The sequence below is a fragment of the Notolabrus celidotus genome, chromosome 8 (genome assembly GCF_009762535.1).
Source record: "Notolabrus celidotus isolate fNotCel1 chromosome 8, fNotCel1.pri, whole genome shotgun sequence".
Taxonomy (NCBI): domain Eukaryota; kingdom Metazoa; phylum Chordata; class Actinopteri; order Labriformes; family Labridae; genus Notolabrus; species Notolabrus celidotus.
The window spans coordinates 36,191,172-36,215,719 of record NC_048279.1 but is presented as its reverse complement, the minus strand read 5'-3'; the positions used below and the strand labels follow the sequence as shown (position 1 = coordinate 36,215,719).

General features: G+C 46.7%; 4 protein-coding genes across 12 annotated transcripts in view; 2 read left to right on the top strand and 2 right to left on the bottom strand.

Annotated features, from left to right (window-relative positions):
* The first annotated feature begins 771 nt into the window (after positions 1–771).
* rest (RE1-silencing transcription factor) lies at positions 772–9,338 on the top strand. 2 transcript variants are annotated; one of them, XM_034689814.1, is made up of 6 exons: positions 772–915; positions 3,214–3,487; positions 3,612–4,175; positions 4,261–4,421; positions 4,615–4,698; positions 6,180–9,338. In XM_034689814.1, exons 2-6 carry the CDS (start codon positions 3,243–3,245, stop codon positions 8,495–8,497), a joined length of 3,372 nt encoding a protein of 1,123 aa, XP_034545705.1. In that variant the 5' UTR covers positions 772–915; positions 3,214–3,242; the 3' UTR covers positions 8,498–9,338. The 2 variants fall into 2 exon arrangements, with proteins under 2 accessions (XP_034545705.1, XP_034545704.1); XM_034689813.1 differs by having other exon boundaries at positions 772–926.
* Positions 9,339–9,941: 603 nt separating this feature from the next.
* On the bottom strand, positions 9,942–16,904 carry LOC117817243 (nitric oxide-associated protein 1-like). 3 transcript variants are annotated; one of them, XM_034689815.1, is made up of 9 exons: positions 16,503–16,904; positions 15,073–16,008; positions 14,285–14,449; positions 14,082–14,195; positions 13,732–13,823; positions 13,516–13,647; positions 11,091–11,207; positions 10,883–11,000; positions 9,942–10,788 (listed from the first exon to the last, which is right to left on the bottom strand). In XM_034689815.1, exons 1-9 carry the CDS (start codon positions 16,693–16,695, stop codon positions 10,547–10,549), a joined length of 2,109 nt encoding a protein of 702 aa, XP_034545706.1. In that variant the 5' UTR covers positions 16,696–16,904; the 3' UTR covers positions 9,942–10,546. The 3 variants fall into 3 exon arrangements, with proteins under 3 accessions (XP_034545706.1, XP_034545707.1, XP_034545709.1); XM_034689816.1 differs by lacking the exon at positions 13,516–13,647 and having other exon boundaries at positions 13,693–13,823; XM_034689818.1 differs by lacking the exon at positions 11,091–11,207.
* A 1,911-nt stretch (positions 16,905–18,815) lies between these two features.
* nipsnap3a (nipsnap homolog 3A (C. elegans)) lies at positions 18,816–23,051 on the top strand. The gene is made up of 6 exons (XM_034689819.1): positions 18,816–19,165; positions 20,061–20,268; positions 20,370–20,531; positions 20,602–20,751; positions 22,337–22,423; positions 22,685–23,051. Exons 1-6 carry the CDS (start codon positions 19,094–19,096, stop codon positions 22,759–22,761), a joined length of 756 nt encoding a protein of 251 aa, XP_034545710.1. The 5' UTR covers positions 18,816–19,093; the 3' UTR covers positions 22,762–23,051.
* Positions 23,052–23,646: 595 nt separating this feature from the next.
* LOC117816821 (phospholipid-transporting ATPase ABCA1-like) overlaps positions 23,647–24,548 on the bottom strand; it is a 46,109-nt gene continuing 45,207 nt past the window's right edge. For all 6 annotated transcript variants that reach the window (XM_034689178.1, XM_034689180.1, XM_034689179.1 and 3 more), the window contains exon 49: positions 23,647–24,502. In XM_034689178.1, the coding sequence (XP_034545069.1) occupies positions 24,350–24,502 (153 nt within the window). In that variant the 3' untranslated portion in view covers positions 23,647–24,349. The remainder of the gene's footprint in view (positions 24,503–24,548) is intronic.

Below are 24,548 nucleotides of genomic sequence, written 5' to 3'. Positions count from 1 at the left end.
TGATCAATAAACATGGTGTTGTTATTGATTAATAAACATGGTGTGGATATTGATTAATAAACATGGTGTTGTTATTGATTGATAAACATGGTGTTGTTATTGATTGATAAACATGGTGTTGTTATTGATCAATAAACATGGTGTGGATATTGATTAATAAACATGGTGTTGTTATTGATTAATAAACATGGTGTTGTTATTGATTAATAAACATGGTGTTGTTATTGATTAATAAACATGGTGTTGATATTGATCAATAAACATGGTGTTGTTATTGATTGATAAACATGGTGTTGTTATTGATCAATAAACATGGTGTTGTTATTGATCAATAAACATGGTGTTGTTATTGATCAATAAACATGGTGTTGTTATTGATTAATAAACATGGTTCTGTTATTGATCAATAAACATGGTGTTGTTATTGATCAATAAACATGGTGTTGTTATTGATCAATAAACATGGTGTTGTTATTGATTAATAAACATGGTGTTGTTATTGATCAATAAACATGGTGTTGTTATTGATTAATAAACATGGTGTTGTTATTGATCAATAAACATGGTGTTGTTATTGATCAATAAACATGGTGTTGTTATTGATTAATAAACATGGTGTTGTTATTGATCAATAAACATGGTGTTGTTATTAATTGATAAACATGATGTTGTTATTAATTGATAAACATGGTGTTGTTATTGATCAATAAACATGGTGTTATTAATTGATAACAAACAGGTTCCTCTGCCTCCCCTGCTCGCTGCCTGAGCGACGTGCTGACGTCACCAGCCTTACGTCGCCTGCTGTGGAGGAATGTGCGGAAACTTCTGCTGCACTTTTTCTCTCCGCGCTGTCCGTCGAAGAAAAGTCCCGAAGCTGAAAGAAAAGTGAAGAAACTTCTCCAAAGTCCAGCGGTGAGGAGTCGGTGAGTGTGCCCGGGTCTGAGTGTGTGTGAGGCGGCCTGTGAGCCGACAGAGAGCCGCTGTGTGTCGGAGGAAAGTTGTTGTGAGTTAGTTTAAAATGGAGGCGGCGAGGAGGAGAAGAAGGCGCTGTCCGGGGCTGATCAGCACCAAGGCTAACACTCTGACACATCAGCAACACTTTCACACAGCTTCAACACCAGAAAACCACCTTTAACCACCTTAAACCCAGCAGGAAACACAGTTTAATACTTTAAAACTGCTTTAAACTTCACAAAGCTCGCTATTTGATCCGCTTCCGGTCTCTAAGTTTAGAAGAAAGCTGTAAATCACGACCTCCGATTAAACCACTGAGTTTAACCTGCAGACTCACAGAGGGGACATTATATCACTGATAACTCTTAATATAACTCTCTATCAATAACTTACTGAGTTTATCCTGTAGGGTTAACTTCACTGTCTCAGAACAAACTAAAGTATGAACTCACTAAACACATAAAACTCACTAAACTCACTGTTTATGTCTGATTTCAGGCTGTTTACTGTGTTACTGTCTGTGTTTTCAGTGAAATGTTCGTTAACTTCAGTTTTTAACACAAACAAACCAGATTTGGATGATTTTTCACTTTAACTCTCTCCCTGTTTAAAACCCGCGGTGTTCTGGGATTGTAGTTTTAAAGTTAGAGTTGTAGTTTAAACTTTAAAGTTGTAGTTTTAAAGTTAGAGTTGTAGTTTTAAAGTTAAAGTTGTAGTTTTAAAGTTAAAGTTGTAGTTTTCCGTATGGTCCCTGAACGGGGTTTCCCTCCGTGCTCGTGGCGCTGTCGACTGAACTGTGGTGCTGTTTCAAAATGGCCGACAGACACATTCTCCACAGGGTGACATCAGATTCAGAGAACAACAATAAACACAAAAGAAGGATAATAAAATAAGAGCCTTATTGAAAAAAGACACAGAGTGCTTTACGGATAAAACAGAGGTAACAGTAAATATATGAACATCAGTTTAAAACACAAACAAACCTGAAACAAAGTCCACAGTGAAGAAAAGGAGATCTTGATTCGCCCCTAAGAACCCGAAATCACCTGTTCGGTGCACACAGCGCTGCAGGAGCCTCCTTGGTCAGCAGAGCTGTCGATCATGGTGTTGATGATGGCAGCGGATTAGGGCCACTGACTATTTTTTTTGTACAAGTCCCGCCCTTTTCTCAGAACTCTGCCGATAGCATCAAAGGCAGAGCTCTAGAGTTCTGTGATTTAAGGCAGAGTTCCAGAATTCTAAGATTAAAGGCAGAGTTCCAGAATTCTGAGCTCAAAGGCAGAGTTCCAGAATTCTAAGATTAAAGGCAGAGTTCCAGAATTCTGAGATCAAAGGCAGAGTTCTAGAATTCTGAGATCAAAGGCAGAGTTCCAGAATTCTGAGCTCAAAGGCAGAGTTTCAGAATTCTGAGCTCAAAGGCAGAGTTCTAGAATTCTGTGATCAAAGGAAGAGTTTCAAAATTCTGAGCTCAAAGGCAGAGTTCTAGAATTCTGAGCTCAAAGGCAGAGTTCCAGAATTCTGAGCTCAAAGGCAGAGTTCTAGAATTCTGAGCTCAAAGGCAGAGTTCTAGAATTCTGAGCTCAAAGGCAGAGTTCTAGAATTCTGAGCTCAAAGGCAGAGTTCTAGAATTCTGAGCTCAAAGGCAGAGTTCTAGAATTCTGAGCTCAAAGGCAGAGTTCTGGAATTCTAAGATCAAAGGCAGAGTTCTTGAATTCTGAGCTCAAAGGCAGAGTTCTTGAATTCTGAGCTCAATGGCAGAGTTCTAGAATTCTTAAATCTAAGGCCAAGTTCCAGAATTCTGAGCTCAAAGGAAGAGTTCTAGAATTCTGCCTTTAATCTCAGAATTCCGAGAGAAAAGTCAACATTCTGAAGAAAAGTTGATCTAATTAAGAAATATCCTTAGCTCCTCCCCTCTTTTTCTATCATCAATAACTAATTCAAAGTAAACAGAAACATGAACACTGAGACATAAATCAGCACGATAAGAACTAACTATAATGACAGAAACCATGTTTGACACATTTATTTGACCTGTGTTTAGTTTTACACTTTGACCCATGTCCCATCAGTTAAGATGGAGGAGGCGGGGCTTATGAGCTACACTGCAGACAGTCAGCAGGGGGAACTCTGGATGACAGGTCTCAGTTGAATGTGTGATTGGTCTTAACGGCAGGTGTTCTGGTACCTGGTGTGGTCACTTCACCTGTTTCTTTGTAACTGACCTCTCTGTTTCTCCGTGTCGTCGTCGCTCTGCAGCTTCCTGTCCCGTGGAGGTGAAAATCATCATGGCCGCTCAGACTGTGTTCTCGATGGGGATGTTTCCTGTGGGCGTGTCTCTGATGGAGGACGCTCAGAGTCTTAGCGAGATGCCCTCGAACATGCTGCCCGCCCCTCAGCTGGTGATGCTGGCTAATGTGGCTGCAGCTGAGGGCGGCGGTGGAGACGGGAACATGGGAGACGAGAAGGAGATGATGGAGCTGAAGACGGTGGGAAGCAGTTACTCCGACAGCGAGGACGAGAACATCATTAGGTGAGGAGCAACACCTGTGTGTCTATTCTTAATGACTGTGTGACCTGTGTATGAACTCACCTGTGTATGAACTCACCTGTGTATGAGCTCACCTGTGTATGAACTCACCTGTGTGTCTGCTCAGGTACAGCTTTGATAACCAGAACCACAGGGAGGTCTGCATCATCGAGTACCCTGACTCCCCAGGCCCTGTCATCCAGGCTGTGGTGGTAGGAAACCCAGCAAGAGAGGAAGAGGAGGATGACGTGGACAGTGCTGAAGACCTGTCTCATTGCTCTCGGCCCTCCCCACCTGCCGACATTAAAACACCTGAGCAGGGCATCGAACGCAAAGTCATCCCTGCCCCCGTACCGGAGAGCACCAAGAAGAAGAAACCCTTCCACTGTAAGCCGTGCCACTTCCAGGCACAGAACGAGCAGGAGTTCGTGGATCACCTGGGCACGCACGGCGTCAGCAAGATGATTGTGGTGAACCGCGTGGAGGGGCGGAGCAAGACTAGGTCCAAGGAGGCGGAAACACCTGAGGCCCAGGCGCTATCAGGGGGAGAGGGCGAGGGCAATGGCGAGGCTGGGACAACAGGTGACATCAAAGGGCTGATCAGGTGTGAACGGTGTGGCTACAATACCAACAGATACGACCACTACATCGCTCACCTGAAGCACCACAGCAAGGAGGGAGAGGACCACAGGTAACTGAGTCCTCATGGCTACCTGCATTTAAATACACCTAGTGTTATTCATTAAAGGTAATGTGTCTGAACTGTGTCTCTGCAGAGTGTTTAAGTGCACGCTGTGTCCGTACACCACCGTCAGCCAGTACCACTGGAGGAAACACCTGAGGAACCACTTCCCCAGCAAACTGCACACCTGCAGCCAGTGCTCCTACTTCTCTGACCGCAAGAGCAACTACATCCAACACATCCGGACACACACAGGTAGGTCTCTCACACACAGGTAGGACTATCACAGGTAGGACTGTCACAGGTAGGACGGTCACAGGTAGGACTGTCACAGGTAGGACGGTCACAGGTAGTGCACATGGAGCTGGTTTAATGTTTACCTATAGAATTAGAAGTCTTGATCCAGGTGAGAGTGTGATGTAGTTTTTGTCATCTTTGCGTTGTACAGGTGTGCGTCCCTTCCAGTGTCTGTACTGTGACTATTCCAGTTCTCAGAAGACTCACCTGACCCGGCACATGAGGACTCACTCAGGTAAGTTTTTATATTTAATTCGTTAACAGGTCAGTACAGACCCGCTGTGATTCACTCTGTTAGGATGAAGTCATGTGTTTTATATCTTTGTGTAGAAATAGTAGTACAAGTAATAATAGCAATACTAATCAAAGTGCTAATAATAGTAGTAGTAATGATAGTATTAGTAATAGTAATAACATTTAGTAGTAGTTATAGTAATAATAGTAGTAGTAGTAATAGTAGCAGTAATAGTATTAATAATAGTAGTAGTAATAGCAGTAGTAGTAGAAGTAATTTAGTAGAAGTAGTATGAATAGTAGTAATAACAGTAGTAGTAGTAGTAATAATGTAGTAGGAGTAGTAATAATAACAGTAGTAGTAATAGTAATAACAGTAGTAATAATACTAGTAATAACAGTAGTAGTAATAGTAGTAATAATGTAGCAGGAGTAATAATAACAGTAGTAGTAATAGATGTAGTAATAGTAGTAATAACAGTAGTAGTTATAGAAGTAGTAATAGTAGTAATAACAGTAAAAGTAGTAATAACAGTAGTAATAATAACATTAGTAGTAATAACAGTAGTAATAGTAGCAGTATGAGTGCTAGTAGTAGTCGTTAAAGTAGTAGTAGTAATAATAGTTGTATTAGAAGTAATAACAGTATTAGTAATTTTAGTAGTCATAGTAATAACAGTAGTAGTAATAATGTAGTAGGAGTTGTAATAACAGTAGCAGTAATTGTAGCAGTGTAAGTGATATTAGTTGTAGAAGTAGTAGTTACAGTAGTATTAGTAATAACAGTAGTAATAACAGTAGTAATAACAGTAGTAATAATAACAGTAGTAATAATAACAGTAGTAATAGTAGTAGTGGTAATAACAGTAATAGTAATGGTAGTGATATTTGTGATGATGGTCGTGTTCTTGTCTCTCACTCAAACATCTTTGTGTTTGTTGCTCTCACTGAAGCCGTCTCTGTTGGACTAACATGGTAAAATATTAGCATCACTGCTACATGCTAACCCTTGTTCATGATTATGTGTTGTATCATTTTGTGTTGTGTATAGTGTGTTTTGTTGTGTGTTGTGTGCTGTGCTGTGTGTCTAATAGACCCTCCTGTCATGTTTTCTTAGCTTAACTGTCGTCATACTGATGTAAAGACAACCACACCCAGCTTCCTGGTCTTAAATGAGCTAGACTCAGGGACACTAGCCGGTCTGGACTTGTTGGAAACAGAAATAAGAGATCTTTAAAGTTTGGTCTTTTCTGTCTTTGCCCTTTCCTGTCTGTCTTCAGCAGAGACTGAAAAGGCCAAACCTGTTTAAGATTAATAAAGAGCCTCTCTCTGAAGCTCAAGTCATGGAACTCGTCTCTGAGTCTGTTAGTCTGAGTGTCCCTGAGGCTCACCTGCTGCATGAAGCCCTGAGCTGTCTCACCTGTACACTGTCACACATCCTTCTCTGCAGCACTGTCTCACCTTCTTACTTCCTGTGTGCAGGTGAGCGTCCCTTTAAGTGTGAGAGCTGCAACTACCTGGCAGCCAACCAGCATGAGGTGACCCGACACGCCCGCCAGGTCCACAACGGCCCCAAACCGCTGTCCTGCCCGTACTGCGAGTACAAGACCGCCGACCGCAGCAACTTCAAGAAGCACGTGGAACTCCACCTGAACCCTCGCCAGTTCCTCTGTCCGCTCTGCAAGTACGCCGCCTCCAAGAAGTGCAACCTGCAGTACCACATCAAGTCCAGACACTCGGGCTGTAACGTGTCCGTGGACACCTCTAAGGTAAAACTACGAGTCAAGAAAACTGGTCCTGACGGTTCAGAGGAAACCCCCAAAGAAAGCAAGCTAGACACTTCATCCAGCATGGAGGAGGACTTTGACATGGATGAGGATGACGGGGACGAGGGAGCAGAATCCAGCCCCATCAATCTGTCCATCTGGAATAGCAACCGGCCCGACAGCAACCAACCGCTGCAGAACGAAGCTCCTGAGAAGGCTGTGAAGAAGTCCACCATCACGGCTGAGAAAGACAAACCACAGAAGATGAAGGAGAAGGTGGAACCAGAGAGAAAGGTCACAACTCGGCAGAAGAAGACCGAGAACCCTCTGGAGAACCCGTCTGTGAAAGAAACCCAGACTGAGACCATAACACCTGCCGACAGCAAGACAAAGAGACGAGTCAAGAAGCTTTCAGCAGAGAAGACAACCGCCAAGGACCAAGCAGAGGTGCCTAAACCAGAGAAAGACCAAACACAGGCTGAGACCTCTGGCCAACAGAGACCAGAAGGGTCCGGAGCAGAGAAGGAGACCGGGGACAAAGAGGAGGAGAAGATCAATGCTGAGAGGAAGAAAGAGAGCAGTGGAAAGGAGAACAAAAGTCTCAACAAGCCCAAGAAGTCTGCATCAAAGAAGGCAGACAAAATCCCAGAACAGGTTGAAGACACTCAGCCGAAACTGGACAGTCCTGAGAAAGTCCACAAGGACAAACCGGTCAAGGAGAAGGCTGCAAAGAGGAGAGCTGTAGAGGCTCTAGACCTTTCCAAAAAGTCCCCCTCTGACAGTCCATCCAAGACCAAACGTCTGAAAACCACCGCTCCAGAGAGGCCGCAGGTTAAACCTGCTTCAGAGGACACGAAGAAGACTGACGAGGACACCCCTGCACTCCACAAGTCCAACCAGACCACCCCCACAAAGCAGAAGAAGACCAGGACCAACAAGAAACCTGCAAATCCTCAACCAGCGTTGGACCCGGCTAAAGACAAGGACACACCTGTCCCCTGTCTGTCCTCAGACGCTCCTGAGGACTCTGCTGAGACAGACCATCCAACACAAACCAAGACCTCTGAATATAGACCAGCAGGATCCAAGACCTCTGAGCATAAACCAGCAGGAACCAAGACCTCTGAGCATAGATCAGCAGGAACCAAGACCTCTGAGCATAGACCAGCAGGAACCAAGACCTCTGAGCATAGACCAGCAGTAACCAAGACTTCTGAGCATAGACCAGCAGGAACCAAGACTTCTGAGCATAGACCAGCAGGAACCAAGACCCCTGAGCATAGACCAGTAGTAACCAAGACCCCTGAGCATAGACCAGCAGTAATCAAGACCTCTGAGCATAGACCAGCAGTAATCAAGACCTCTGAGCATAGACCAGCAGGAACTAAGACCTCTGAGCATAGAACAGCAGTAACCAAGACCTCTGAGCCCTGCCCTTCAAAAACCAAGACCTCTGAGCCCTTCTCTTCAAAAACCAAGACCTCAGAGCCCTGCCCCACAGAGACCAAAACCTCTGATCCCAACACAACTGAGACCAGCCCTGCACAGGACAATAAACCAGCCCCAGTAGTCCCCGAGGAGACCCTAGACCAATGCCCAGACAAGATGGAGGTTTCATCAGCCTGTAGTTCAGGCGGGGACACACCTTCCCCAGTGGAGGACCCCCCCACTCCGACCTTCCTCAAACCCACATCCCCTCCTCCTCTGGTGCTTCCAGCTCAGCGAAGCCGACATGCCGATCCTGAAGACGACGAGGGAATCCACAGCAGCCATGAAGGCGGGAGTGACATCAGCGACAGCGCCTCTGAGGGCAGCGATGACTCCGGCCTCAACAGCACCGGAGCCGGGTCGGGTAAGATGGCCAACGACCCGGAAACACCCACCGACGAAATCCCGACACCTACGGAGCTCAAGAGTCACATGTGTATCTTCTGCGACCGCACATTCCCTCTGGAGGTGGCATACCGGCGCCACCTGAACCGCCACCTGGTCAACGTTTACTACATGGACAACAGCACCAAGGGACAGAAATGAGGACCGGTTACCATGGGAACATGTTCTGAAGGGTCATCCTGCTCTGGACTTCCTGTTTGAAGCAGAAACTTTGAATCCTGGAGTTCTGACTCCAGGTCAGCGTCAGAGAGTTGATATCAGCTGTTCCTCTAAAAGGAGGTGTCCCTGAACGCCTCGTGGTCCGGGGTCCAGACATTGTCCCTGATCAGCTACACTAAACCACCTTTTTCAACTGTTGTCTCCACTACTTGAGTTTGTAGACCCCAGAGATGGTGGCAGAGTCCTGATCCAGATCCAGATCCACCATGCCAACTTAGTGCTCCTGAACGAAAGATCAGGTTTAGTTACCAGACACACTTTAGCAAGACCCAGTCCTGGATTAGACCAAAGTAATTGGTTTGGTCTCAGACAAGAAGGACTCAGGACTTGGTTTCAAGAGGGTCAAGATTACGAGGTGTGAGGTGTGACGGGGTCTGTCCATGGTCGGGTTTGTGGAAGAGTCGATGTGAGGGTTCGGGTCAAGTGTGAACCCTTGTTGTGCTGCCATCTAGTGGTGTACCAGAGAACTGAAGAGGACTCTGTGTGCCTCAGTAAACCGGATCCTGGGTCTGGCTCAGACCTCTGGGATGCGATGTAGTTAAAATCACTCCTCGAGTTCAGACTGTAGGACGTCCTACACACCTGAGCCGACTTCCTGTCACATGATCAGATCGTTTTTGGTTCACCTGTAGCTCTGTTAGTGTCCACATGAATTAATACAGTGTGTTTGAATGAGACAGTGTGTGTGTGAGCTGTCAGAGTACACACACACACTCTGTGTCTCATCAGTGTGTGTGTCTTTATAAAGTGCCTTTGACAATCAGCTGTGTGTACAGTCGTAGCGTGTAGTCGACCTCTGACCTTCTGTCGTTGCGTTTGAGGCCAAAGAGCTGACGGTGTGTTCAATGTCATCATTTAACTCTGAGCACCGGTATGAATCAGATGCTCCTGTGTGTGTGTGTGTGTGTGTGTGTGTGTGTGTGTGTGTGTGCGTGCGTGCGTGCGTGCGTGCGTGCGTGCGTGCGTGCGTGCGTGCGTGCGTGCGTGCGTGCGTGCGTGCGTGCGTGCGTGCGTGCGTGCGTGCGTGCGTGCGTGCGTGCACTAACTTTCAGTGATATGTTTCTGTGCAATAATCCTGTTAGAAACCAAAGTGAGCGAGCGTGAGGACTAACACCTTCATCATCTTCATCATCATCATACGACATGTGGTGTGTTCATGCTCTCCTGTAATACTGTGTTCACTCTGTACTGTGTAGTGTTGTTGTTGTTGTTGTTGTTGTGTATCTGTGACGTGCTGCGGTGCCATAAAGTAGTCAATCTTTAAGGAACAACCTGTGTGTATTTCTTTCATTAACACACCTGAACACACCTGAAGCAGCACCTGTAACGCAGTGAACATGTTGATTGATCACAGACTGAATCACAGTTACATGTTTTTAATGTTTATTGATTATTGATCAGCTCTGAGGATGAACTCATGGGACAATAAACACGTGGTGTATAACCTGAGTAAACACACACTGTCCTCTCTCTGGAGTTAAACCTTTAGAAACTAACACCACCTTCCTCCTGGTAGTGCCTGAGGACAGGTGTCCTCTCAGATCAGGAGACAGGTCTCTGGTAGACACCTGTCCTCAGGGAGGCGGTCTGTCTGCAGGACTTTCACTTCAACAGTCTAACCAAACTAACAGCTCAGTTTGATCTGTAACTCTGTTCTGCTCCTTTTGAATAAAGATTTATCAAAGACCTCTGCTGTTCTAAGTTCATCACACACACACACACACACACACACACTTAAATATCTTCAAAAATAACAAGTTAGAAAAAAATCTGCAGGGTGAGCACACCTGCTGCGGGACGAACACACCTGCCGCATGGTGATCACCTGCTGCAGGATGAGCACACCTGCTGCAGGATGAGCACATCTGCTGCAGGCAGAGTTTCTGATCTCTAAAGTCATTCAGAGCCTGGAGGTAAAAACTGGCTCTGCTGTGGAACGATGACGAGGGCTCCCACCTGTCCCTGTGTGCATCACTCCTTCTTCTTCTTCTTCTTCACCTGCAGCCTCTCCGCTCCGCGGGCCGACAGTCCGGAGTCGATCAGTCCGGACGGTTTGATTGGTTTGTAGGCGGCAGATTTCTTGACGCGTTCACCTTTCAGAGAAACCACGTGAGGGAGCAGCGGCGGCGTCCTCACACCATAACCCGCCGCCTCCGGACCATGGACCCTCAACGTCACCTGCTCACCTGCCGCTGCCGTCACCGCCACCCATCCTGCACACACACACACACACACACACATGGATGATGAAGTTATAGATGATGTGGTTATTGATGAGGAGGTTACTGATGATACTCGGGTGTTTACCTGCAGACGACAGTGTGATGTCAGCAATGGCCTCCAGGTAGCCCCGCCCCTCCAGTTTGACCTCCTTGGGAACCAACGTAGGAAACGTCTTCATGCGCTCCGCCCCTCCCTGAGGAACCTGAACGCAGCACAGACATCAGGGAGTTAGTGTTTGAACAGCTGACTGAGGTCGTGTGACCACAGCATCCTCCCCCCTCGGAGCTCTCACCCCCAGCAGGACTCCCCCCGCATGTTTCTCATAAACACTGTCAACCTTCTCCAGACTGGTGACGTGGATCGGTACCCGAGCAGAGACCAGGACCGAGAACCAGCAGGACTTTCCCCCCTGAGAGAGACCAGAACATCAACAACTGATTATTGATTACACAAATGATGCAATCCACATTTATCAACAACAACAGACCTGATCATTATGATCAACAACAACAGACCTGATCATTATGATCAATAACAACAGACCTGATCATTATGATCAATAACAACAGACCTGATCATTACTATCAATAACAACAGACCTGATCATTATGATCAATAACAACAGACCTGATCATTATGATCAATAACAACAGACCTGATCATTATGATCAATAACAACAGACCTGATCATTATGATCAATAACAACAGACCTGATCATTATGATCAACAACAACAGACCTGATCATTATGATCAACAACAACAGACCTGATCATTATGATCAATAACAACAGACCTGATCATTATGATCAACAACAACAGACCTGATCATTATGATCAACAACAACAGACCTGATCATTATGATCAATAACAACAGACCTGATCATTATGATCAATAACAACAGACCTGATCATTATGATCAATAACAGACCAGAGGGGTATACTACGAAGCGAGTTCAACATATCCTGGATATCTTCTCCTGATCCGGTTTCACTGAACCTGACAAAGGAGATCGCGCTAATCTGTCACACCAAGCTGGTTATCAACATGTTGAGTCAATCCAGAATTACCCTGAGCGCGTTCACATGAACGGGGCGGAGAGGGTAACATGTGACCAATCACAGACACGGACAGTCTGCCGTCAGCACATCCACATGAATTTCAAACACTGCACTGATATTAGAAAAATATGAAGAAGTTAAACACATAATCCAGATTAACTTCAACACAGCTGAGTTTGAAACATGAAGAAAGAACTGAGAGATCAGACAAAAACTGTTTGAATGCACAAATGACGTCTTACTTCTCATCATTAGTGCAGATATATCTGACTATAATAATAATAACTCTGTTTCCTGACAGTGATCTCTCTCTCTCTCTGATTTCATCTTGTCTCATGTGTGACAGTTTTAGACGTAATATTTCAGCTGCAGTCCTGACGGTATCAAACTGGGCGCTGTGGTTAAAGGACTAATAACAATGAGAACATGATTCAAAGTAATACGCTCAGTTGTATAATTAAAACAGCAGCCTAAAACGATTTCATCTGAATAATCTGATGTCAGACTCTGTCCCGTGTCCCGTCTCTTCTCCACTGCGGGCTTGACCGCAGTTCTCCCCCTCCCCTCGCGATCAGCTCACAGAGCTCCGTGATCGAGCGAGCTGATTGGTCAGTGGGTGGAGTTTACTTCAAACTGATCTCTGATCCTGACCATAACCTGCTTCGTAGCAGGTTAGGAGTTCAGCATGAGTAACCATGGTTATCTACCCTGGTAGGAAGTGAACCACCTTTGTAGTACTGAAAATCCAGAGTTAACCCTGAAGTTACCTCGATAACCGCAAATCCAGCTTCGTAGTCTACCCCTCTGGTCATTATGATCAATAACAACATGTTTACATTCAAAAGATACATTATGACATCCTCCGTTCTGAGCTCAGCAATAACTGTTGTTGTTGTTATTGTGTTGTTGTTAATGTGTTGTTGTTGTTGTTGTTGTTATTGATGTGTTGTTGTGGTTTGTGATGTTGTTGTTTGTGTTGTTGTGGTTTGTGTTTTTGTTGATGTTGTTTGTTTTAGTTGTTTGTTTTGTGGTTGTTTTTGTTGTTTTGTGGTTGTTTTTGTTGTTGTTGCTGTTTGTGTTGTTGTTTATTGTGTTGTTTGTGTTGTTGTTTGTTGTGTTGTTTGTGCTGTTGTTATTGATGTGTTGTTGTGGTATGTGCTGTTGTTGTGGTTTGTGATGTTGTTGTTTGTGTTGATGTTGTTTGTGTTTTTGTTGATGTTGTTTGTGTTATTGTGTTGTTGTTGTTTGTTTTGTGGTTGTTTTTGTTGTTTTGTGGTTGTTTTTGTTGTTGTTGCTGTTTGTGTTGTTGTTCATTGTGTTGTTTGTGTTGTTGTTTGTGTTGTTGTTTGTGTTGCTGTTTGTGTTGTTGCATTTGTTTGTTGCGGTGGTTGTTTGTGTTGTTGTTGCGTTTGTTTGTTGCGGTGGTTGTTTGTGTTGTTGTTGCTGTTTGTGTTGTTGTTTATTGTGTTGTTTGTGTTGTTGTTTGTTGTGTTGTTTGTGTTGTTGCATTTGTTTGTTGCGGCGGTTGTTTGTGTTGTGGTTGTTTGCATTGTTGTTGTTTGTGATTGTTCTTGATTTTTGTGTTGTTTTTGTGTTGTTGTTGTTGTCTGTGATTGTTGTTGTTTATGTTGTTGTTGTTGTTGTTTATTTTGACCTGCAGGAAGTCGATCCGGGCCAGCGCTCCCACCAACAGACTGAAACCGGGCTTCAACACAAACGTTCTCGGAACCAACGCCTTAGACGGAACCACTGACATCACTTCCTGTTCAGTCAACATCGCCAGGATCTGAGAGAGAGATAGCAGTTGTTTGTTTGTTTGTTTGTTTACTGTTGTTGTTGTTGTTGATAAACGTGTCGGTCTGTCTCTCACGTCTCTCTCCTTCATGATCCCCGGTGTGTCGAACAGCCAGTGAGCATCTTTCAGCTCATTGAAGGAGAACTCATCAGGTGACCTGCTGGTACCTGAGGGGTCAGAGGTCATACAGAGTGAAGGAGAGAGAGACATTGACTACAACATCCAGGATGCATTTCACAGACAGCCAGCCAATCACAGAGCTGAAAAGTTTACACTTTGATAAACATCATTTTCCCCACGGAGCTCTCTGATTGGCCCCTGACTGTCTTTAAAAACACAGTGACAGCAGCAGAGGCTCATGGGAATTGTAGTATTCAGAGCTGGAGAAAAATAGAGGCTGTGTCCCATCAGACGTCTCCTCTCACCTGTGACCTTCTTCTCTCCGTCCTCGTCTTCTCCGAAAGCCAAAGTGTCCGGATCAAACTGGATCTCGTCCTGTCTGGACCTCACATCCGAGCGGAACGTTCTTCCAACCCGACCTGGACAGGTGGACAGGGACAGGTGAGTATGACCCCTCCTCTCTCTCTCTCCCCCTCCCCCCTCTCCCCCCGTCTCTCCCCCGTCTTACCCACGAGGTAGCCCTGCCTGCTGAACTGTTTGAGCCTCTTCAGCTCGTCCTCCGTCAGCTCGCCCTCCGTCTGCTGCGACGCCTCGCTCAGCCGCTCCTGTCGTTTGAACATCCTGAACGGGGTCGGGTTGATGATGGGAAACTTCAGCAGGTTCAGAGTCGTCCCTGAACGCACCACCATGGCAGGAACACAGTCAACAGTTAGAACACGTGAGGGTGAAACCGAGACTGATCCTTCAGGACTACAAAGACCACAATATGTGAACCACAAATCTGATCTCACGTCACCTGACAACTCAGCTTCTGTTGTTTTCAGGCTTTTATTTTGAAGGCAGCTTTTCCCTCATGAACCCGGCAGGTAGACTAACCTGGACCCTGAAGGTAGACTTACCTCAACCCTGCAGGTAGACCAACCTGAACCCTGCAGGAAGACTAACCTGAACCCTGCAGGTACTGTAGACTAACCTGAACCCTGCAGGTAGACTAACCTGAACCCTGCAGGTAGACCAACCTGAACCCTGAAGGTGGACTAACCTGAACCCTGCAGGTAGACTAACCTCAACCCTGCAGGTAGACTAACCTGAACCCTGCAGGTAGACTACCCTGAACCCTGAACCCTAAACTCTGCAGGTAGACTAACCCGGTCTGCTGTTAGGTCCTGACTCCTGAGAGATCAGTCAGGTGTAATCCCTTCAGAATAAAACGTCCTCAGAGAGCTCAGCAAATATTACCCAGCATGCACTTTGGCCCTGAGAGTATGTGTTTGTGTGTGTGTCTGGCATGCTAACCGGGCCAGGGTGAGATGGTGGCCTTGTGGATCAGGTCTGGGGCTCTGGACTTGCAGTAGTCGGACTCGAGCAGCGTGTTGAAGAGTGTGGACTTGCCGGCGTTGGCCCCGCCCACTAGGTACACGTCCCCTTTGTACCTCCAGGACCTCTGCAGGCTGGAGATCAGACGCTCCACGCCGTAGCCCGTCTTGGCGCTGATCAGGTGGATGTCGCTCACCTGGGGTCCGAAGCCTGCGTCCTCGCAGTACCTTGAGAGCTGGCGCCGGATCCTCTGCAGGTAGTTCGGCGAGTCTCCCGGCAGCAGGTCCACCTTGTTGCCGAGGACGATGACGTGTTTGTTTGTCCCCACGAGCTCGGGCAGGTGGGGGATGATGGAGTCGGGCACGTCCAGCAGGTCCACAATTAGCAGGACCAGAGCTTTGAGGGGGCGGAGCCTTTGCACCACCTCTCTATACTGGTCTGCAGAGACCTCCAGGTTCAGCGCTTTGTGATGATGCGTCAGCAGGTAGCAGCGCTGACAGGTAGCCCCGCCTAGACCCTCCTCCTGCAGCAGCACCTTGTACTTCTCGCTAGGCAGGTAACCCGGCACGGAGGCGGCGGTGCAGTGCAGGACGGCGCCGCAGCCCGAGCAGCAGGTGTCACTGAACGGTTCGTCTACATCAGGAGTCCCAAAGACCCGCTGCTCGCCTGGCTCCGCCCTCTTTTTCTTCTTCTTCTTCTTCGTCGCTGCGATGACGCTCTCATCCAGAGGAAAGTCCACGTCATGGAACTCAATCACAGAGTCAGGCTCCGCCCCCTGCTGAGCCACGCCACTCAACACCTGCAGCTGTCGCTCCAGAGACCTCAGGTGTCTCTGAGGAGGAGGAGCCTCAGGAGGAGGAGGAGCCTCAGGAGGAGCAGTAGGGAGGGAGGACAGGGAGGGCTCCACCTCCTCACCTGAACACAACAGAAGAGAAGAAGAAGAGTCAGAACCACAGAAGAAGAAGAGTCAGAACCACAGAAGAAGAGTCAGATACACAGAAGAAGAAGAGTCCAAACTACAGGAGGAGGAGAAGATAAACTCTGGGAAAAATAACCAAAGATTCTTTTTGACTGTTTGTGCAGAACCGGTCTATTAGACTCATCCCTAAACCCAGAACCATCCTCAGCCTCACCTAGACCTGTCCTCAGCCTCACCTGGACCCGTCCTCAGCCTCACCTAGACCCATCCTCAGAACCTGTCCTTAGCCTCACCTAGACCCGTCCTCAGAACCTGTCCTCAGCCTCACCTGGACCCGTCCTCAGAACCCGTCCTCAGCCACACCTAGACCCATCCTCAGAACCCGTCCTCAGCCTCACCTGGACCCGTCCTCAGTCTCACCTAGACCCGTCCTCAGAACCCGTCCTCAGCCACACCTAGACCCATCCTCAGAACCCGTCCTCAGCCTCACCTGTATAGTCCACGAACACGAACTGCTCCTCCAGGTTCGGGTCCACAGTGCAGCTCCGGACCGTCCTCTGGGCTCTGCTGCACAGCTGCCGGGTCACGGACCGACCTGGTCCCGGAGCGGGGACCGGGCGGGTCAGGAGTCCGCCCCCCCTCAGCACCGCCCGGCGGACACTCACCTGAAACACCTGCAGCATGTTTCAGTCAACGAGCTCACCTTGGAGCTCCAAACACACGAGACTCCTCCGCTGCTGTGTTTTACTTCCTGGTCGGATGTGACGTCAAACGCGTCACGTGTTTATGTTCCGTTTTAGAGTTTTTTTTTGTTTTTAAATTAAAACTAAATTAAATCTTTGATTCAGGACTGACTATGTGACCGAGCACGTGACCAACAGGTACATTAACACGGTACATTTAACGTCATGACATCACAAACCTCATGTGTCTTAAAGAGAAGGCGAACAAACAGGAGGTCTCACTCTGACACATCCTGATGACAGAGGATCTGTGTCTGCAGAGAGTGAAACCTCCTGATGACAGAGGATCTGTGTCTGTAGAGAGTGAAACCTCCTGATGACAGAGGATCTGTGTCTGTAGAGAGTGAAACCTCCTAATGACAGAGGATCTGTGTCTGTAGGGAGTGAGACCTCCTGATGACAGAGGATCTGTGTGTCTGTTAAGAGTGAGACCTCCTGATGACAGAGAATCTGTGTCTGTAGAGAGTGAGACCTCATGAGAGTGAGACCTCCTGATGTCAGAGGATCTGTGTCTGTAGAGAGTGAGACTTCATGATGACAGAGGATCTGTGTCTGTAGAGAGTGAGACTTCATGATGACAGAGGATCTATGTCTGTAGAGAGTGAGACCTCCTGATGACAGAGGATCTGTGTCTGTAGAGAGTGAGACCTCCTGATGACAGAGGATCTGTGACTGTAGAGAGTGAGACCTCCTGATGACAGAGGATCTGTGTCTGTAGAGAGTGAGACCTCATGATGACAGAGGATCTGTGTCTGAAGAGAGTGAGACCTCATGATGACAGAGGATCTGTGTCTGTAGAGAGTGAGACCTTCTGATGACAGAGGATCTGTGTCTGTGGAGAGTGAGACCTCCTAATGACAGAGGATCTGTGTCTGTAGAGAGTGAGACCTCATGATGACAGAGGATCTGTGTCTGTAGAGAGTGAGACCTCCTAATGACAGAGGATCTGTGTCTGTAGAGAGTGAGACCTCCTGATGACAGAGGATCTGTGTCTGTAGAGAGTGAGACCTCCTAATGACAGAGAATCTGTGTCTGTAGAGAGTGAGACCTCCTGATGACAGAGGATCTGTGTCTGTAGAGAGTGAGACCTCATGATGACAGAGGATCTGTGTCTGTAGAGAGTGAGACTTCATGATGACAGAGGATCTGTTTCTGTAGAGAGTGAGACCTCATGATGACAGAGGATCTATGTCTGTAGAGAGTGAGACCTCCTGATGACAGAGGATCTGTGACTGTAGAGAGTGAGACCTCCTGATGACAGAGGATCTGTGTCTGTAGAGAGTGAGACCTCCTGATGACAGAGAATCTGTGTCTGTAGAGAGTGAGACCTCCTGATGACAGAGGATCTGTGTCTGTAGAGAGTGAGACCTCATGATGACAGAGGATCTGTGTCTGTAGAGAGTGAGACCTTCTGATGACAGAGGATCTGTGTCTGTAGAGAGTGAGACCTCATGATGACAGAGGATCTGTGTCTGTAGAGAGTGAGACCTCATGATGACAGAGGATCTGTGTCTGTAGAGAGTGAGACCTCCTAATGACAGAGGATCTGTGTCTGTAGAGAGTGAGACCTCATGATGACAGAGGATCTGTGTCTGTAGAGAGTGAGACCTCATGATGACAGAGGATCTATGTCTGTAGAGAGTGAGACCTCCTGATGACAGAGGATCTGTGTCTGTAGAGAGTGAGACCTCCTAATGACAGAGAATCTGTGTCTGTAGAGAGTGAGACCTCCTGATGACAGAGGATCTGTGTCTGTAGAGAGTGAGACCTCATGATGACAGAGGATCTGTGTCTGTAGAGAGTGAGACTTCATGATGACAGAGGATCTGTGTCTGTAGAGAGTGAGACCTTCTGATGACAGAGGATCTGTGTCTGTAGAGAGTGAGACCTCATGATGACAGAGGATCTGTGTCTGTAGAGAGTGAGACCTCATGATGACAGAGGATCTGTGTCTGTAGAGAGTGAGACCTCCTAATGACAGAGGATCTGTGTCTGTAGAGAGTGAGACCTCATGATGACAGAGGATCTGTGTCTGTAGAGAGTGAGACCTCATGATGACAGAGAATCTTTGTAGAGAGTGAGACCTCATGATGACAGAGGATCTGTGTCTGTAGAGAGTGAGACCTCATGATGACAGAGGATCTGTGTCTGTAGAGAGTGAGACTTCATGATGACAGAGGATCTGTGTCTGTAGAGAGTGAGACTTCATGATGACAGAGGATCTGTGTCTGTAGGGAGTGAGACCTCCTGAGAGTGAGACCTCCTGATAGTAGAGGATCTTTGTTTGTAGTTTAACCTCCTCTGAGCTGCTCCTCTCTTCTTCTCTTTCTTCTTCATCATGATGAAGTTCAGGAGCTCCGCTCTGAGAGCAGCTGCTGCTGCACTCACATCTGTTACACCTGCTACCCAGGTGAGTCCAGCTCTGACCACACACACACCTCTACCTGCGACACACACCAACTTACACACCTCTACACACACACACAAACACACACACACACACACACACACACACACACACACACACACACACACACACACTAACAAACAAACCTTTCAAAAACTAGACTTAAACCAGCTTTAACCAAACACACAGCTCAACTTGTTCGCTATTCCTAAAACTTTATTTTATATATTTGAGTAAAGTTGCTGTGTGTGTTTAGTTAATGTGTAAGTGTGTTTTCAGTTAATGTGTAAGTGTGTGTGTGTGTGTGTGTGTGTGTGTGTGTGTGTGTGTGTGTGTGTGTGTGTGTGTGTGTGTGTGTGTAGTGGTCCTTGGACTTATCAGTTAAAGGTCAGGTTGTGAGTTTTAGATTAACAGGCTCCTCCCCCTCCTCTCCTCCAGTCTGAGGGTGTTTAGTCTCCTTTAAGAGCTGACAGTGAGCAGCAGGTGGCAGCAGTGATCAGCAGGTGGCAGCAGTGAGCAGCAGTGAGCAGCAAGTGGCAGCAGTGATCAGCAGGTGGCAGCAGTGAGCTGAATCTGCTCCTTTAATCAGCCTCACATTATTCCAGAATCAAAGTGTTTAAAACACTGAGAGAGAATCATTGACTGAAATAATCACACAGGACGACCAACACAAGGTCCAGAGTTCAGCCGTCTGACTCTGGACCCCGAGCCTGTACTGTGACAACATCAGAGTCTGCAGAGTCAGGGTCTAATGATCAGCTCACAGAGTCCGGTCAGGGTCCAGGTTGTGAAGTGTTTGTTCAGAGTGAGCTCTTCAGCAGAGTCTCAGTGTCTAGGTTCTGGTGCTCTGTTTTTCTGTCAGAGTGAGACCTCCCCCCCCTCTGTCTCCTCTCTGCAGTCCTGTGTGCGCCTCTCAACGGGTCCCCAGCAGGAATCAAAAACCTTCTATGAGCTCCGCACCTACAGCATCCACCCTCACCTGAACCCCGCCTTCATCCAGCTGACCAATGAGAAGATTCACCTGCGCACCGCCCACTCACAGCTGATTGGCTACTGGAGCGTGGAGTACGGCGGTCTGAACAAGGTCTTCCATATATGGAAATATGGTGAGGTCATCATTTTTCTTCTTCTGCTGTGTCCTCTTCTTCATCCTCCTCCTCACCTCCTCTCCTCCTCACCTCCTCTCCTTCCCTCCTCCCTCCTTCAGACAGTTACTCCCAGCGTTCAGGTGTTCGCTCCGCCCTCTCTAAGGATCCGTCCTGGGTGTCGGATTACATCTCGAAGGCGATCCCGATGTTGAGTTCTCAGGAGAACGAGGTCACCTACCTGCTGCCCTGGAGTCGCCTGCAGGAGCCGCCACAGGAGGGCGGTAAGCCCCTCCCCCTTCTGTAAACACTGCCTCGTCTGATGACATCACTCTGACCTCAGGTGTGTTTCAGGTGTGTACGAGTTGGTCTCCTTCTCCATGCGTCCCGGGGGACCGGCGGTTTGGGGCGACAGCTTCCAGGCCTCCGTCAACTCCCATGATGCACCAGGGTACGGCAAGCTGATAGGAGCATTCCATAACGAGTTCGGCCCGCAGAACAAAGGTACACAGCTACACCTTTACTACACCTTTACTACACCTTTACTACTCCTTTACTACACCTTTACACTGAGCTACACTTTTACACTGAGCTACACTTTTACACTGAGCTTCACCTTTACTTCACCTTTACTACACCTTTACACTGAGCTTCACCTTTACTACACCTTTACAACACCTTTACACTGAGCTTCACCTTTACTACATCTTTATTACATCTTTACACTGAGCTACACCTTTACACTGAGCTTCACCTTTACTACACCTTTACTACTCCTTTACTACACCTTTACACTGAGCTACACCTTTACTACACCTTTACTACACCTTTACACTGAGCTACACCTTTACTACTCCTTTACTACACCTTTACACTGAGCTTCACCTTTACTACACCTTTACTACTCCTTTACTAAACCTTTACACTGAGCTTCACCTTTACTACACCTTTACTACACCTTTACTACACCTTTACACTGAGCTTCACCTTTACTACACCTTTACTACACCTTTACACTGAGCTACACCTTTACACTGAGCTTCACCTTTACTACACCTTTACTACTCCTTTACTACACCTTTACAACACCTTTACACTGAGCTTCACCTTTATTACACCTTTATTACATCTTTACACTGAGCTACACCTTTACACTGAGCTTCACCTTTACTACACCTTTACTACTCCTTTACTACACCTTTACACTGAGCTACACCTTTACTACACCTTTACTACACCTTTACTACACCTTTACACTGAGCTACACCTTTACTACACCTTTACTACTCCTTTACTACACCTTTACACTGAGCTTCACCTTTACTACACCTTTACTACTCCTTTACTAAACCTTTACACTGAGCTTCACCTTTACTACACCTTTACTACACCTTTACTACACCTTTACTACACCTTTACTACACCTTTACACTGAGCTTCACCTTTACTACACCTTTACTACTCCTTTACTACACCTTTACACTGAGCTACACCTTTACTACACCTTTACTACACCTTTACTACACCTTTACACTGAGCTTCACCTTTACTACACCTTTACTACACCTTTACACTGAGCTACACCTTTACACTGAGCTTCACCTTTACTACACCTTTACTACTCCTTTACTACACCTTTACACTGAGCTACACCTTTACTACACCTTTACACTTAGCTACACCTTTACACTGAGCTACACCTTTACACTGAGCTACACCTTAACACTGAGCTACACCTTTACACTGAGCTACACCTTAACACTGAGCTACACCTTTACACTGAGCTACACCTTTACACTGAGCTACACCTTTACACTGAGCTACACCTTAACACTGAGCTACACCTTTACACTGAGCTACACCTTAACACTGAACTACACCTTTACACTGAGCTGCACCTTTACACTGAACTACACCTTTACACTGAGCTACACCTTTACACTGAACTACACCTTTACACTGAGCTACACCTTAACACTGAACTACACCTTTACACTGAGCTGCACCTTTACACTGAACTACACCTTTACACTTAGCTACACCTTTACACTAAACTACACGGATGATGTCACTGTGCTGTGTCTCGTAGTTCACGCCCTCTGGTGGTTTGAGAGCGCCGACCAGCGAGCAGAGCTCCGACACAAAGCTCACACCGACCCCCGTGTGGTCGCTGCAGGTGAGACTCCGCCCACATCAGATTTTAAGAGTGACATCACACGACATTATGAGTTATGTTCTAACGTTCATGATGTTCTGGATCTGCGTGAAAATATATAAAACCATGACCTGAACCCGTTTATCTCAGATCTCTGAGTGTTCACGTCACAGCTCACCTGTTTCACCTCTCTCCCTCTCTCCCTCTCTCCCTCTCTCCCTCTCTCTCTCTCTCTCTCTCTCTCTCTCTCTCTCTCTCTCTCTCTCTCTCTCTCTCTCTCAGTCAGGAGCAGCGTGGTCCACCTCGTCTCTCAGGAGAACAAACTCATGTTCCCCCTCCCTTTCTCTCCTCTGAAGTAACTTCACCTCTCCACTTCCTGTCCTCACACCTGGGTCTCCGGGGTAACAATCCTCGCCCCCTGAGGGCCTCTGCAGTCTCACAGTCCCCGCCCCCTTCCCCTGGACAAGCCAATCACAGCTCAGCATGGAGAGTAAATGTTCTCATCCTGTTAAACGTGTCAAGCTGTCAGTCAGAGTGAGTGACAGCTGCAGCGTCAAATCCTGTGGCAGTGGGCGGGGCTTCTCTTGTTTACATTTAGCTTACAGATTGTTCCTTTAAAGTGAGTGAAAAATAAACTGACCTGAGATCAGCCTGCGTCCTCTTTGTTCATCATTTTGATCTTCAAACTAACAACTTTATTTAAACAGCATGTAGAGACGAGCTCTGTTCATCGAGCTGCGTTCAGACACACTCAGAGCTTTCTGCTACACTGAGAACTCACCTGAGAACCTGACGTTATCACTTTAAGAACTCACCTGAGAACCTGACGTTATCACTTTAAGAACTCACCTGAGAACCTGACGTTATCACTTTAAGAACTCACCTGAGAACCCGACGTTATCACTTTAAGAACTCACCTGAGAACCTGACGTCATCACTTTAAGAACTCACCTGAGAAGATGACATCATCACTTTAAGGAGGTCAGGTTCTCAGGTGAGTTCTTTAAAGCTGTTTGAGTCTTTGAACTTCAGTGACGTTTATCTTTAACCCTTTGAGTTCTGACTACTGAGCTCTGAGGTTGATGTTCTCCTTCCTAAACTCTCCTTGTGGGGGCGCCCCGCTAAACCAAACGTCTCAGAGATCTGCTATGAGTATGAGTCACCACTCTGACAAAGATTTAAATACAGGAGTTGAGTTAACTGACTCATGAAAATCCTCAATTAAAAGAAGACAAACACAGGTGTCAGATTTGTGTCTTTTATTTTGAAGGTCAAGAAACAGCTCATTTCATCAGCTTCATAAAATAACTGAAGATAAAACCAGGAGGTGTCAGTGCAAACACTTAAAGTGCTGAAAGCTGATCGATCAATCAATCAATCTCTTGATGAATCAATCGTTAAATCTGTTGATGAATCGATGGATGAATCGATGGATGAATCGATTGAATCGATGATCAGCTGTGATCGGGTCTGATGAATACTGTCGTGTGCCGTGAGGAGCTGACGAGGTAAAACTCTACAAATCTGTTTTTTCTCCTTTTCTTATAAAAACTATAAAATCAATGTACCGATCACTGATTGGCTGTTGGACAGGGAGCAGTGATGTCACAAAGATTTAACAAAAACATAAATAAACTTTAAAAACGGAATCAATCGTTTTTAAAATGTTCTCAGTCGACTCTTTGTCTGATTGGTTCTTCATGTTCGAGCTGATCAGCTGATCGGCAGCGATCAATCAACACAACAACTTATTCAAGTGTCTCTAACGGACTCGCTCGGTGGTGGCGGCAGCAGCGGCGGCGGCGGCGGCATCACACCGAGGACAGGAAACAGTTTGCATTGACTGGCATGAGGCAGCACGTGACTCCGCCCACATTTTAAAAAATCACTATGACATCACAGCAGAGGAGGCGTGGCATCCGCTCTGCTGCAGGTCTGAAAACACGGTCACATGACGCTCTCCCTCAGAGAGCTCCGCCCCTCAGCCGCTCCAGGGGTGGAGCTTATCGTGGGGATGTCGATGGACACGTCTTTCTTCCTCACAGAGGCGTCTTTGGAGTGATAGTCGTCACTCTGGTCCTTCGCAAAGTTCACAAACACCTGAAACACACACACAAACACACACACACACACACACACACACACA

What these genes read in the sequence shown, in the direction of transcription:
- rest (XM_034689814.1), top strand. Translation starts at nt 3,243, where the DNA reads ATGGCCGCTCAGACTGTGTTCTCGATGGGGATGTTTCCTGTGGGCGTG. An exon ending in ACACATCCGGACACACACAG is followed by an intron (nt 4,422 to 4,614) that starts GTAGGTCTCTCA and finishes TGCGTTGTACAG; the next exon opens with GTGTGCGTCCCTTCCAGTGT. An exon ending in GCACATGAGGACTCACTCAG is followed by an intron (nt 4,699 to 6,179) that starts GTAAGTTTTTAT and finishes TCCTGTGTGCAG; the next exon opens with GTGAGCGTCCCTTTAAGTGT.
- nipsnap3a (XM_034689819.1), top strand. Translation starts at nt 19,094, where the DNA reads ATGATGAAGTTCAGGAGCTCCGCTCTGAGAGCAGCTGCTGCTGCACTC. An exon ending in CTGTTACACCTGCTACCCAG is followed by an intron (nt 19,166 to 20,060) that starts GTGAGTCCAGCT and finishes TCCTCTCTGCAG; the next exon opens with TCCTGTGTGCGCCTCTCAAC. An exon ending in GGAGCCGCCACAGGAGGGCG is followed by an intron (nt 20,532 to 20,601) that starts GTAAGCCCCTCC and finishes GGTGTGTTTCAG; the next exon opens with GTGTGTACGAGTTGGTCTCC.
- LOC117817243 (XM_034689815.1), bottom strand. Translation starts at nt 16,695, where the DNA reads ATGCTGCAGGTGTTTCAGGTGAGTGTCCGCCGGGCGGTGCTGAGGGGG. An exon ending in CCCGGATCGACTTCCTGCAG is followed by an intron (nt 11,208 to 13,515) that starts GTCAAAATAAAC and finishes GGTCTCTCTCAG; the next exon opens with GGGGGAAAGTCCTGCTGGTT. An exon ending in CATCACACTGTCGTCTGCAG is followed by an intron (nt 10,789 to 10,882) that starts GTAAACACCCGA and finishes GTGTGTGTGCAG; the next exon opens with GATGGGTGGCGGTGACGGCA.